Consider the following 15,376-nt stretch of genomic DNA (forward strand, 5'->3'; position numbering starts at 1 on the left):
GTCAGGGAAGTCCCTGATCTGCAATTGTTGATATAAATGACCACTCCTTCATTCTGAAACCCTCTCCTCCCTTGGTTTTCGTAACAGGTAGTGAAATTGATGATCTAGAAGGATGGGATGGAGGGGCATTGGAGGGAATTCCAAGAGAGAGGGGATAAATGTATACATATAGCTGATTCACTTCACTTTGGTCGTGTCTGACTCTTTGTCACCCTATGGACTGTAGCCCACCAGGCTCCTCTGTCCATGGGATTCTCCAAGCAAGAATACTGGAGTGGGTTGCCATTTCCTACTCCAGGGGATCTTCCCAACCCAGGAAATGAATCCGGGTCTCCTGCATTGCAGGCGAATTCTTCTTTACCATCTGAGCCACGAGGGATGCCCCCTCTTAACAGGCATCTGCTTGCCTAATAATCATTCCACTTCACGTTCTTTGGTTTTAGCAGGCTTGCACTTTGTGAGACAAAAGAGAAATCAATGAGTCCCTCACTAACGGAAGTCTGCCCAGTCTCTACTTTGTAAGCAAGTGATCAGTTCAGAAGTCCAAGCCTAATGCAACCAGAATATGGAATTGCACTGACCAGAAAGACTGGCTCAAGAACAGATCTATCCATCCCATGAAAGGTCACTGCAAGACCGATGGGAGTCGGGAGAAGACGTTTCCTCCCTTTTGAGATAGAGCCACTGGTAGAAGGACCTCAGTTGTATACAGATAGGAAATCAGACATTGCCCCAGTAATCTTCCTAGGAGTCCAGGGATGAACCTGACATCCATGGGAGGACCTTTTTGAGAGAGTCATAAAGAAATGGAGCTGGATTTTGTGACTAAAACCCCTGTTCCCTGTTCTACTTACCTCTGGAGTTTGGGGTTGTCACTGTCACTAAATGAACAGATAAGTCTACTTTATCATAACAGTCACTTTGAGTTTCTTTGACTGTTAATAGCAACTGAAAACATGGTAACAACACAGTTACCATCACTGTCTTTCTATCACATAAATAACTCTTTCGAACCACATCTTGTGCTAGTGCCTCTCTTCCAGTAATCCCTCAGAGGCTTATTCTTAGACTTCTTTTCTTCATTCTCTTTACCTAACTCTCATCTTCTTTAAAGACTACAAAATCAACCACACCAACCCAGACTCTTCTTCTGAGCTGAAGACACAGATTTTCAATTACTTCCTGTGTATCTTCCCTTTAAATGTTCCATCATGGGTAAGCTGAATAGCTCTAACACGACATGCAAGCTTTTCCCCTACCACCCTTTCAATGTATGTCTCAGCCTAGTTATATGGCATCACCATGACTCGAACCTTCAAAACAAGAAGCTTCAATCTCCTCCTTGTTTGCTCCCTGTTTTTTATCCCTCACCATCATAAGGTGATGATACAGCATAAGGTGTATCATCCTGCCAATCCAAAGCTCACAAGTACCTCCTCCTTCTCTGTAAGGTGCATCCCTATTGGCCGAGTTCATTATCTCATTTCGACTTCCAGCTGCCCTTCCTCCTTCCAGTGCTCCCAGTTATTCCTCTCAAGTGCAGACCCATGTGAAAGTGTAGAATGTCATTTCCTTACCTAACTTTATGCAGTAGATTTCCATAACCTGCAGAATAAAGCTTATGGAACTTAGCTGGCCCTATAAAGTCTTCCTCAATGATGTCAGAGCTGACCTATTCGATCTGACCCTCAATCACTCCCTACAGATTAAGCCAGTCCTTGGTATCTCCTAGGTGAGCACAAACCTATCCTATACGCCTCATTTCCTCTGCCTTACTCTTTTCTTATTTCTAAAGTAGGTGTATTCCTACTTACCTTTTTAGGATACATCATAAAAAGTCCTGCTTACCTTTTTATAAAACATCATCCATTCTAGAAAAGTTTCCTGACTGCCCAGGCAAATTTCCCTATTCCCTCATTTTTTATAACTCTAGGAATGTAACATTAACAATGCAACATATGCTATAATAGATTGATGTTCATTGCTAAATTCCTTAACTTGAGGTATCTGCTTTTCTTTTATTAACAGTAATCTTTGGAAGTTCCAACTGCCTGGTTTTTTTGTTTGTTTGCAGAAAATCCTATTTATTCTGGCTTCCCCCCGCTTCCTCTTCAGAGCAGTCTCAGAATTATTTGAGATGCTGTGTCCCAGGCTAAAGTCTTCAATTTTGTGCATCAAATAACAAATATAACTCTCAATATTTAGTTTGTGTGTTTTATTTTTTCAGTCAACATTATATATGGTGATAATGTTAACTAGACCCATGTGGTGATCATTTCCCAATGTATAAAAATATGAAATCATTATGTTATACATCTGAAACTAACATGTTATATGTCAATGATATCTCAATAAAAACATGTTTAAATTAAAAAACAGATTAATGTTCATTAAAACATTAAAACATGCTCCCCTGGTTTCTTATTTCTTAAGGCTATGAACCAAGGCTTTTGCTTTTAACTTTAGGAGGCACTGCACCATCTGATACATAATAGACACTCAAAAATTATTTTTCAAATGAAAATGAGGGGAAAAGGAAAAGAAAATCACAGGATTAGTGGTTAGACATGGTGTAACCTCCCTAGATTGAGTTTCCTCGACTGTAAAAAGAGACAGGTTTAGATGAAACTCTCTGCTTTTTCCTGCTTTAAAATATTTCTGGATTTTAAGGAAATATTAATAAAAGCAACCCAGTGATCTTTCATGACAGAGTAACCTAAGATTAAATTTCACAAACTACATTCTGGTTGATCAAGTATGAATTCAAAGATGGAAGTTTTTGGTTTTTTTCTTTTTATTAAAACATGTTCTCCAGTTGCTGGATGAGATGTGTTAGTTCTGGAAAGAAGCCAGTACTGGGCTTGGAGAAGAGTTAAAAGCCAATAGAGACATTACTTTTAATTATATTAAAAGCATCTTGTAAATTTCCCATCAGTTATAACATAAATTTCTCTCCATTAATCATTGAAAGACAAGTCTTTGCAGTTTGGCCTACTGGGGCGAAAATCTGGTTACAGAATATTGTTTGAATGCCTTCAAGCCTAGTTAGTCTAAGAGACACAAGTGCACAAACAAATACACACACACATACACACAAATGTGCACTCATCCAAAGAAAGATAGGGTTTGAAATTAAAAAGTAGTTTGATATGAAGAGGGGAAGTGGGTGAGTATACATTAGTAGGACATTTGGGATCGGGGCTGAAGTCAGTGATGGATGCTGACCATAGAAGCTGAAGTCAGTTACACATTTCTTCTTTTGGGCTAGGTAAGGGGATGGGTACCATGGTCAGGTTGAAAAATCAAGTCACAAGATTTAATTCTGGCTCTGCATTTAGCATCTTCTGTGACCTTGGTTAAGTCAATGCTTCTCCAGGATCTATTCTTGGACCAGGTTAACCACTCAAAAATTTACCTATTTATTGCAGCATGGTTCCTCCCAGACTTAACCTTCATTGACTTTCACTCTTAACATTATGCTCTTGGTTTTTATGAAAGGCCTTTACCAAAAAAAAAAAAAACAACATAAATTATTCCAAGTATTCTATTAATGAATCATTTTACTTTCTAATATAAGTATAAATCTATACATAAGGTATTGGAGATGTTATTTATTTCCTCTTTATGAAATTTCCACATGAAAAAAATTCTCACAGAATTTAATTGGAGGAAAACAGCCTCCTCTTCCACAAATGAGTGCACATTTGTGTGTGTATGTGTGTGTGTATTTGTTTGTGTACTTGTGTCTCTTAGACTAACTAGGCTTGAAGACATTTAAACTTATCACAGAAGTTTCCTATTAATGGCTTTCATATTTTTCCTGCTACCAGAATGCCCAAAGTGTCTTTTTTCTTTCTTTTTTGATTTAATATAGTCTTGTTCAGTTGCCCAGTCATATCCGACTCTTTAGACACCTTGGACTAAAGCACACCAGGCCTCCCTGTCCCTCATCATCTCCCAAAGTTTGCCCAAGTTCATGTCCATTGCATCGATGGCTACAGTCTTACATACACATAATACTGTAATCCAGAATTAATCATTTTAATATTTTAATATATGCCCATCAAGTTTTCTTCTGGGTAATTTTGAGATCACACTACACAAGGAATTTCGTGTGCCTCTTTTTTTGCACAATATCAGGTTAGCATTTTCCCATATCTATAGTAAAATTGCTTTGAGAGGGTTTTTTGCTTTCCCATTAAAAAAAATTTATTCTATGCTGATTTTAGTTTTGTTTCCAGGACAGTATCAGTAAATCTGGTTGAATAATTGTTTTGGATATAGCCTATTTTCCTTATGTCCTTCCTAAAGTTGTTATTTTCTGGGATTTTTTAATTGAAGTATAGTTGATTTACAATATTTGTGTTAGTTTCTGGGTACTGTAAAGTGATTCAGTTACCCAAATATATATTCTTTTTCATATTTTTCATTATAATTTACTACAAAATATTGAGTATAGTTCCCTGTGCTATACAGTAGGATGTCGTGGTTTCTCTCTTTTATATAAATTATATATTGTGTCTGCTAATCCCAAACTCTTGGATGTGGATCTGGTTCTCAGCTGCATTCCTCCGCAGCTCACCTCTAGCCACCTTAGAACCAGCCTTGTCAAGCGACTTTCGATCTCCATCATGTGTTGCCCAAGCATGGAATTGGGTTCAACCATGAATTCCAAAACACAGCTGAGACCAGGTTTTCACACGCCATACAATCACCTTTAGCTGAAAGCTGGGTGAAGGCATAAGGGAGTTAAAGAACATAAGGGTTTTACACACACACATACAAGGCTTACAGGACAACCTTCCCTTTTTGCCCCCACCTCCCAAGAGGCCAGCAATAGGCAACCAGCACCTGCTCTTAGGAAAGCTGGGTCCCACAAGGCCCCTCCTTTCAACTCAGAGACTCCGGGACATGCGGAACAGGGGCCCCTCCTCAGAAGTCTGACTTCCATCTCCACGGAGCTCCTTCTTTAACAACTTAAGTTTTAACTCTTCTAGCCTCTTCTCTTCGTGGCCTCAGATCTAGTGGTAACAGCCACTTCTCTGGGCTGCTACCCCTGTGAAACCCTTTCAGTCATCTAGTTAACACCGTTTGGCCTAATTGATAATTCTTCCTGTGAAATTTCTATGAAATTCTCTTGGTTGTGGTTATGCCTCCTGACTGGGTCCTGAATGACGGCAGAGCTGAGATTCAAACCTACGCAGGTTGGTGTCAGAGGCTCTGGCCCACCACCAGGAATAGAGAAAAACAAACAAAAAGGAAAGTGAGTATTTTCTTCCCCTGTCATCACCAGCCAGCCTCTTCTCACACGTATTCTCAGGGATGCTATTTCACCCATGAGGAACGCAACCTTTGACCAAACTACGGAGTCCAGTTCAGCGCCTCCCTGTCTCCAGTCCAACACAGGATGTGGGCTTTAACTTTGATTAACCTATAGGGTGTTTTTCCAAAACAAAAGAACTGTCAGCCCCCAAAGGCACAATCAAGCCTCCGGCTCTAAAAACATAAGGCAACACTGACTTTGTGAAAAGAAAGCTGTTGTTTTTCTTAGGTTTCACGTATCTGGGCCCCATTGCCTTCGGGGAGTCCAAGGTCAATGGCTGTGCGTCTCGAGAACCTCTTCAAGGCAAAGCACACTTTGAAGCACAAGATGTGATAAATGGGACAGTCTGAAACCTGGCAGCAAAGTACCCAGTGCCCCCCTGAGCCCACCTTCATGCCCACAGCAGCAAACACCCGGGGTCATGGTAGTTTTACCGGAATATTGACTCAATTCATTAAAGCTGCTTTGGCAGCGAATAACTGAAATGAATTGAAGGATTCAACCGAGCTTAAGCATGAAAATGGACTTGGTTATTTGAACACAGTGGCGGATCACAGAACCTCAGGGTAGATTTGAATGCTGCTGGATTTTGAAAGGGACTAAGGAGACATCTGGTCTGTTTTCTGCCTCATCGTCCCTCCTGATGCTCTGATTTTTCAGGTCTCTGTCATTCTGTCTCTTCCCATCAGCTTTTCCAGCATACCTCTGCTCTGACAAGAGGAAGGCCACTTACCAGTAAGTCCTTGTGGGAACTAAACCTCTCTCTGGCTCTTAGGTCAGGGTCCACTCATGTTCCAATCAACTGCCTAGGGGTCAAGTTCATGTTTTACAAAATAGGGAGGCAAGTTCTTTACTTGGGAAAGCAGAGGGCAGAAAAAGAGCAATCATTAATTCAGCCAGGCCCTCCCTCTGACCATGAGGTTTCTACCGCTCTTATCCTGAACATCTTGGTGCTTATCTATTATTCAATTCCATGGCAGATATTAATTTTCAGGGGAAAAAAAATCATTCACTATCATCAGCTGTAATCTTCCAAATGCTTAATGAAAATTATATTTCTAACTAATATTGGAGTCTGCAAAACAGCCACCTTGCTTCCCATATTACGGAAGGACAAAACAGAAAGTATAATAGGAGAGATAAGGTTTACCAAGGCATTAGGTGCCCTGTGGGCATAATAAATGTTCAGCCAGATTTATTGTTATTGTAATAGGTACAATAGGTAGTCTCACAAGTAAAATACTTAATGTGATTATAATGTTTAAAGCGTATAATCCGGCAAAGAGCTTTGGGTAAGGGGGGAGGAAGGGGGACCATGGTGATTGTGTCCTAGTTGAAAAACCCCCTTGGGGCTCACACTGCTGAGCAGGAGGAGACCCATCCACCCGGGGTTGATCCCAAGGACCAGCCAAGGGCACAGACCACTTGAAATGAGGGAGTCTCCCAGTTCTGGGAGCCTGTTCTTCAGGACAACTTAATTCTGTTTCCAGCCTATGACTCCCTAGGCCACCTTTTCTGCCCCTCAGACTCACACACCCAGCAGGCATGGTTGGTGCCCTTGGGACACTGCTTTATCACCAGGTGGGACCTGGTCCGCTCAGCTGAATCTGCCCTCCTGACCACATAACTCACCTCGGCGAGGAAGTCTGGCGGCCCCTCTTGGGGTCCACAGACACAGTTGGGACCCATTTACTCCAAGGTTCTTCTGGCCCAAGTAGCATCCTCTCAAGGCTTCACTCGGTTTTGTTGGGTGACTCACCTGCTTCAGCGTGTAGGGGCACCTGCCCGGGCTCCCTTCCTCTTGGCTACTCTCATCAGGGGCAGGAGACAGGAAAGCTGTCAGGAGCGAAGATGAGGAGACAAGTTAGACTGTGAAGGGCCTCCCAGTGCCCGAACTTGAGTCCCAGCCCAGCGGTCCATCTCTCATCAGCTGGGGAGGAAGAGGTTGTCCTCTACCCTTCTTGGTGATTCTAGTTGGTCTAAGAATGAAATTGACATGAGACAGATTAAAGACTCAGTAATATGCATCCATGGGAGAGACCCAGGAAAAGACAGCAACTCACCAAAATGGCGCAAGCCCTCACCTTAAACACCATCTTCAGCTAAAGACAAAAGAGGCTGTTGAGGGTAGGCGTTTGGGACTTCAGTGGGGAGGAAGGAAATTCACATGGAGATGGAGCAGCAAATGTTTGGTAAATAAATGTTTGCTGGGCCTGCAGAGACAGTGGGACCCAGAGTGGACCCTGATCTCTAGGGGTTTCCCTCACCACACCGAGTCCACACTTTCTACTGAAGTATCTGGGGTAGCTCTGTTCCAGGAACAGACCCTCTATGCAAATTCTTTTAGGAAATTAAGGGGAAAACCAAAGTTTCTTCCAGAGTCAAGCCCTTAATTGTCCCTCCTCTCAAATAATCTGTATAACAAAGAGGCACTGGGGGGGGAGGCTACAGTTCCAAATCAAAGTTTATAGTTAAAGAGACCAAGCCCAAATGTTTCACTACAGGAAAAAGATAGATCAAAAATAGATAGATAAACAGAAAGAAAGATATACAAATAAACATGACATATAAGTATCATATACTTTATATGTATGTAAATATGATTATATATGGTATAAATGTGTATATAGTATATATGTGTCATGTTAGGTAGAATAGGAAACAGGAGTCCAAAATGGCAGTGGCTGAAAGACAAGGAAGGGAAAAGCCCGGGAAAATAGAACAAAGGAAGGTCAAAGGAAGGTCCAAGGACCGGGGTGAGGACCTCAGGTAGAACAAACAGCACTCCTGGCTAGCCCAGTTTCCATAGGGCAGGCCCGGGGGGAGGAAAAAACATATAAAAAGAGGAGCTAAAGGGCTCTCTCTCTCTGTCTCTCCCCCACGCGCTGGAGCGCTCCTCCCCTCTCTTCTCTTCGCGTCTTTCGTTGGCATGCCCTCACGCTTCAAGGATGGATTCTCCTGCTATTTTCTAAATAAAATTGAGCTGTAACACTGACTTGTCTAAGAGCTATAACACAGTCTGTTCAAGACCTGAGAGCTATAACATGGTCTGTCCAAGACCCGAGAGCTGTGACGCACCGAGGGCTTTAATGTCCGTCACTGCAAATCCTTGTTGTGACAAGACAGAACCGAGGAGCATACACTCGCCTGACATGTCATATATATTGATCTTCCCAAGTAGCTCAAATGGTAAAGAATCTTCCTACAGGGCAGTAGATCCAGGTTCACTCCCTGGTTCGGGAAGATCCCCTGGAGAAGGAAATGGCAACCCACTCCAATATTCTTGCCTGGAGAATTCCACTGGACAGAGGAGCCTGGCGGGCTACAGTGGGTGGGGTCAGAAAGAGTCAGACATGACTGAGTGACTAACACACACACATATACATTAAACATGACTTCCTAGGTGGCACTAGCAGTAAAGAATCCATGTGCCAATATAGGAGACACAAGAGATGCGAGTTCAATCCCTGGGTCAAGAAGATCCCCTGGAGGAGGGCATGGCAACTCACTCTAGTATTCTTGCCTGGGAAATCCCATGGACAGAGGAGCCTGGTGGGCTACAGTCCACCGGGTCACGAAGAGTCGGACACGATTGAAGCTACCTAGCACGCACACACAGGGAGAGGAAAGGACACGAGCAAGAGGGTAAGATGGAGCAAGAGCACCTCTCTGTAAAAACCCCCAAACTGAGCTATTGCTCTGAGTCCAATGACTGTTCAAACTCCAAAGCGCTCTAGTTGACACGTTTTCAGTGTCCTCTTTTTACAAAGGGCTGAACAATTCTATTAACAAGATTAGCTTTGTCTAAACATTAATTAACCTCCATGAATATGAACACATGACCAAAGTATATCCTCTTAAACCCTTGAGAACCAGATTCCTATCACTCCATTAAAAAGAGATTTATGCCAACATTGACACTGGCCTTGTGAGAAAGGCCAGACAGTCAAAATCCTCAGCTAATAAGGCAGCTTCCTTACGCTTAGGGAGCATCCATGGTCACACTTTTCTAAATTTATTTTTTATTGAAATAATACTGGCTTATAACACTATACAAGTTTCAACTGCACAATGTTATTTTTCTACTTCTGTGTACAAAAACAGCGTACTCCTCACCGAAAATTTCATTTCCATCTGTTGGTTACAGTTTTGAATATTTTCCCAGCATTGTTCTTTCCTGCTTGTCTGTCTTATTATGTTCAGGTCATGGCAGGGGAATAAACCCATAACTTAATAAGTAGATCTGTTAAAATTTCATTTAGAAACTCCTCAGTTTGGCTTTCTTACTAAATTCAAGTATATTGGATTTCATTAGTACTGCTTTACTATCGTTTAATTGTATCTGTATTTATCAACATTCAAGTTTTTTTTTTATTTTTTTACTCATTTCATACATGATATTATACACGTTTCAATGCCATTCTCCTTAGAGTACTAAGAAGTATCCTTGTGTTTATTAAGAGGATACAAAATAAAATTATAAAACTCTTCAGCATTTTTAAACATTTTACCACCAAGGGTATAATAAGAGGAATCTCGATTTCCTAGCCTGGGTGAGGAATGGCCCTTCTGTTTATTTCCTTTGAGACTTAAATGACACAACGTGTTATTTCACTCTGGAAAATTGTGAATTTTAAAGGGCAAAGTGTGTGATGAGTGTACTTTCTCAAGCTATATTGTCCTATCGTCACTCAAAAAAATTGCACTGACTGGGATGCATTCTCCTGTGAAGGACTCATAAACAGAACAATTTCCCAACAATATTGAATCACCAAAGGGTGAAAAGCTGATTATATTCTGATCACAGAAAATAAGTAAAGATTCTTATTCTGTAAAGTGGATGGAGATAAAATGGTTAAAATGTCATCAGACAGCTCTGATCGCCCTCCTTTTATGAAAGCGAAATAAGAAAGATGGGGGGGGGGGGGGTAACTTGGAGTTTTCCAGAAAGTGAAGATAGGATGACGGGTGAAGGAAGGAAGAACCCCCAGGAAAGATTATTATAATAATGGGAGAAACCATGAAAACACTAGATGGGCACACATAAAATAATTTCCTTATATCATAGAGCAATCAATATTACTGCCTGGAAAATGGATGGTGATCACAATGTGAACAAATATCATAGAATATTTGGGGAAAAAAGAGAGGAAAAAGTGTTAGGCACCGATTGGAAGAAGAGACATTCTAAGGGACAGGAACAACAATAAACTGAATCTCTATTACTTCAAAATCATTTTCTTATTATCTCTTTTATGCTCCAAAAGAGCTATGAAACAGAGTTTAGTCACTCATTTGTTGTTAAAGAATGGATTCCGGAGGCTTAGTATGATGTGTAAAGTATGACAAGGCTAATAAGGAAAAAGTGAGACAAAAAACAGAAACAAAGTGGGACTCTCCTGGTGGTCCAGTGGCTGAAACTAATCGCTCCCAATGCAGGGGGCCTGGGTTCGATCCTTGGTCAGGGAACTAGATCTCACATGCTGCAACTAAGACCCGGTGTGGACAAATAAATAGGTGACTATTTTTAAGAAGAAGAAATAAAGCCAGGGTAGATGCTATGTGAAGTCAGTCAACTATTAGTATTATTGCTCTGTGACCTTGGAGATGGTCAAGTAGGTCTTAAGTCAACTGCAAAAACTGGTAGATTAGATCATTTGACTAGTGCTCTTTCTCTTAAAAAAAATAACAGTTACCAATGGGGGCAAACCTTAACAGTAACCCATAAAATAGTCTGCACGTTCTCTTAAAGGAATTTAGATATTTTGCAGATTTACTTTTGTATACTTTTTACACAGCCACTTGAATTATGGTCATCACACGAAAGTCACTCCAAGCAATGTAAAGTTCTCTTCTGAAACAGTCTTGTGAAAGCCAATTGGTCTGAGGGGCTCTCACCTCTACCTTCATCCTTCTGTGTGTTTCTCCCCAGACCATAGATTACCTCCGTGCTCGGTCATGAATACAGATGACTCTGTGCTGCTGCTCTGTAATCTGGTAGCTCTGTGAGATGTTGCTACTGGGCAAGTTTGGGGAGTAAGATGAGTGTGGAGTGTGCGATCACGACAAGGAGAGGTAGTAGACAACACTACATAGGGAGGCTGCCTGCTGGAGAGGTAACAGTGAAAGGCCTGGAATAAGAAGGCTGTGCACAAGCCCTGCTTTACCACTTAGCATATGATCCTGGGCAAGTTACTTTTCCCTCTGCTGTTGCCTTCCTCACATGTAAAACTGAAAAAAAAAAAAAAAAAAAAAAAAAACCAGCAATAGCTGCTTTATTCAGCAGAATTGAGCATTAAAAGAGACAATAAATGAAAGCATTTAAAGAAGGTTTGCTGCCAAGAAGACTCTACAACTACTGTATAGACGCTAGAAGTGACTTTTTCTGAAAGAAGAAGTTTAAACTGCTTCCCTTGTCACCTAATATGGTGAAGGGGTGGATGGAGACCCTCATGTTGAAAAGATATCTTCCCCTCACCCGCCTTTCCTGGTGACTAGCTAAGCAAGTGGGCAGCATTTCTCAGAGAATACTGGAAAGAAAAACAAAACAAAACAAAACTTCCAAAGAAATCGATTGATTAAAACTTAGCACTCAAAGGCTCCACTTTGAACACAGGTAAAAACAAAAGCCAAAAGGATTGAGGTTAAAGAACTGACTAAAACCAATAAAGAGGAGCTAAGAGCTCTTTTAAAGAGATGAGTTGGCCTGCCTAATATATTTTCTTCAAAGAAAATGAGAAAGCTCATTCAGGAGCCTCAAGCTCTTCACACCGCACCTTCTGCTAAAGCCACAAGCATGGGATACACCTTCCAGAAAGGATCACAGAGAGTGAACATCCAGAAGGAGGAAGAGGGCCCTGGGGGTTCCTCATCCGCAGTATAACCCTCCCTCCTTCTCTGTTCTCAGCCACGAGTCTTCTCAGAAATCATCTCTGCACGAAAGCTCAACTGTCATGTTGGGTACAGTATTAATTATTACCATTTTAAGAGCTATTTTATTACTGGTTTAAGCTCTTTGACATTCCCCTATCTAGACTTCTTTATTATCTGTACATTTAAATATATAGGATTAAGGACTTTGGAAAATACATCTGCCTCTAGGTGAATTTCAGCCCCCTAATCTTTTTTCCCGTAGATTTTTCAACCATGGATTATCCAACAACAAGAGTTTTCCAAATCCTGACTCTGATACTTGAGGATGAATCTATGTGGTTTATATGTGTTCCTTTCCTAGGTCAGGGAGGAAGCCAGCTGGTAGATACTCCATGCTGTTGGTGAGAGGACAATCTCCATACTTCTGATTTAAAACAGAAAGATAACAAAGATGAACCCCAACCCTATGGAGATGGGCTCGTATTTTTGCTCCAGAAGAAAGAAAAGCAGATGCTTTCCTAAGTACTTTAGAGCCGAGTGTATAATCAGCCCCTCCAAAGCTGGTGACCCAGGCTGCCAGACCGGGGTGAAGAGTCTAACAGCCCAGAAGGTTGTTCGAGCCATATCTTGGTCTAAGCACAAGATTACAAGAGCAGTGAACGGACTAAAGAAATTGTTACCCATAGCATCCACTTTCATAACTTTTAACAAAAAGGTTTAGAAAATCTAGAAGACTAAGGTGTGAGATACGTTATGATGCATTCAGCCCCCAAAATACACTTAAGCCTGTGCATTATTATACAGAAACCTGCTTATACAGTCTTACTAAGTCCTACAAGTAAATGAAATTTGATCATCACTCCTGTTTTCTCTAGAGAGGATTAGACTGGGTTCTTCTGATAACCCCCAGCCTTCTGATATTACTTGGTGTCTTATGGTCATAGTCGAGGTCTCTGGGAACCGCAAGGGAGAGGCTTCAGTTATCAGGCTTCCCGCCTAGTAAGCAAACAGCCTATCCTCATCCAACTGTCATCATTTTTCACCTGGGCTCTCTTTTCTTTCTGTTTTTTTTTTTTTTTTTCTCTCTCTTATTTAGAAGCTCTGAAGGTTCCAAGCCTGGAAATAAAGTTTAATGTGACAGACCTGCCAGCGGAACATTGGGAGAGCTTTTTCATTTCACACTGTGATCAGTTAAGGAGCTGTTCATCTATTTCTATAATCCAGATGGCCACAGCCAGAATGCCTCATTCCGCAGAGTGACATCTTTCCAGGTCTCCAAATTCTAATACAGCCATGTGCCATTATGTCCCTCTTTCTTTCTCTTCCCCTCTCTCTTTTTAAGAGCCAGTTAAGCATTCACTACAAGTGTAATAAAGGAGATGAATTACCGGTCTATTTTCATCACTGATGCCCAGCTCTGGCTCAGCTTTTTTTTTTTTTTTTTTTTAATTTTATTTTTTAAAAAAAAATCACATGCTCCCCATCCTGAACCCTCCTCCCTCCCAACCTCCCCATACCATCCCCCTGGGCCTTCCCAGCGCACCAGCCCCAAGCATCCAGCATCGTGCACTGAACCTGGACTGGCATCTCGTTTCATACATGACATTTCACATGTTTCAATGACATTCTCCCAAATCTTCCCACCCTCTCCCACAGAGTCCATAAGACTGTTCTATACATCAGTGTCTCTTTTGCTGTCTCGTACACAGGGTTATCGTTACCATCTTTCTAAATTCCATATACATGCGTTAGTATACTGTATTTATGTTTTTCCTTCTGGCTTACTTCACTCTGTATAATAGTCTCCAGTTTCATCCACCTCATTAGAACTGATTCAAATGTATTCTTTTTAATGGCTGAGTAATACTCCATTGTGTATATGTACCACAGCTTTCTTATCCATTCATCTGCTGATGGACATCTAGGTTGCTTCCATGTCCTGGCTATTATAAACAGTGCTGCGATGAACATTGGGGTACACGTGTCTCTTTCCCTTCTGGTTTCCTCAGTGTGTATGCCCAGCAGTGGGATTGCTGGATCATAAGGCAGTTCTATTTCCAGTTTTTTAAGGAATCTCCACACTGTTCTCCATAGTGGCTGTACTAATTTGCATTCCCACCAACAGTGTAAGAGGGTTCCCTTTTCTCCACACCCTCTCCAGCATTTATTATTTGTAGACTTTTGGATCGCAGCCATTCTGACTGGTGTGAAATGGTACCTCATAGTGGTTTTGATTTGCATTTCTCTGATAAAGAGTGATGTTGAACATCTTTTCAAGTGTTTGTTAGCCATCTGTATGTCTTCTTTGGAGAAATGTCTATTTAGATCTTTGGCCCATTTTTTGATTGGGTCATTTATTTTTCTGGAGTTGAGCTGTAGGAGTTGCTTGTATATTTTTGAGATTAGTTGTTTGTCGGTTGCTTCATTTGCTATTATTTTCTCCCATTCTGAAGGCTGTCTTTTCACCTTGCTAATAGTTTCCTTTGATGTGCAGAAGCTTTTAAGTTTAATTAGGTCCCATTTGTTTATTTTTGCTTTTATTTCCAATATTCTGGGAGGTGGGTCATAGAGGATCCTGCTGTGATGTATGTCAGAGAGTGTTTTGCCTATGTTCTCCTCTAGGAGTTTTATAGTTTCTGGTCTTATGTTGAGATCTTTAATCCATTTTGAGTTTATTTTTGTATATGGTGTTAGAAAGTGTTCTAGTTTCATTCTTTTACAAGTGGTTGACCAGATTTCCCAGCACCACTTGTTAAAGAGATTGTCTTTAATCCACTGTATATTCTTGCCTCCTTTGTCAAAGATAAGGTGTCCATATGTGCGTGGATTTATCTCTGGGCTTTCTATTTTGTTCCATTGATCTATATTTCTGTCTTTGTGCCAGTACCATACTGTCTTGATAACTGTGGCTTTGTAGTAGAGCCTGAAGTCAGGTAGGTTGATTCCTCCAGTTCCATTTTTCTTTCTCAAGATCGCTTTGGCTATTCGAGGTTTTTTGTATTTCCATACAAATTGTGAAATTATTTGTTCTAGCTCTGTGAAGAATACTGTTGGTAGCTTGATAGGGATTGCATTGAATCTATAAATTGCTTTGGGTAGTATACTCATTTTCACTATATTGATTCTTCCAATCCATGAACATGGTATATTTCTCCATCTATTAGTGTCCTCTTTGATTTC

General features: G+C 41.1%; 1 protein-coding gene across 1 annotated transcript in view; it reads right to left on the minus strand.

Moving 5' to 3' along the window:
• Positions 1 to 4,422: 4,422 nt before the first annotated feature.
• POFUT3 (protein O-fucosyltransferase 3) overlaps positions 4,423 to 15,376 on the minus strand; it is a 150,579-nt gene continuing 139,625 nt past the window's right edge. The window contains exon 6 of the mRNA XM_086379638.1: positions 4,423 to 7,159. Coding sequence (XP_086235764.1) covers positions 7,138 to 7,159 — 22 coding nt within the window. The 3' untranslated portion in view covers positions 4,423 to 7,137. The remainder of the gene's footprint in view (positions 7,160 to 15,376) is intronic.

The sequence above is a fragment of the Bos grunniens genome, chromosome 27 (assembly GCF_055505025.1).
Source record: "Bos grunniens cultivar Pamir isolate PY7600 chromosome 27, Bosgru_T2T1.0, whole genome shotgun sequence".
NCBI classification, from domain to species: Eukaryota; Metazoa; Chordata; class Mammalia; order Artiodactyla; family Bovidae; genus Bos; species Bos grunniens.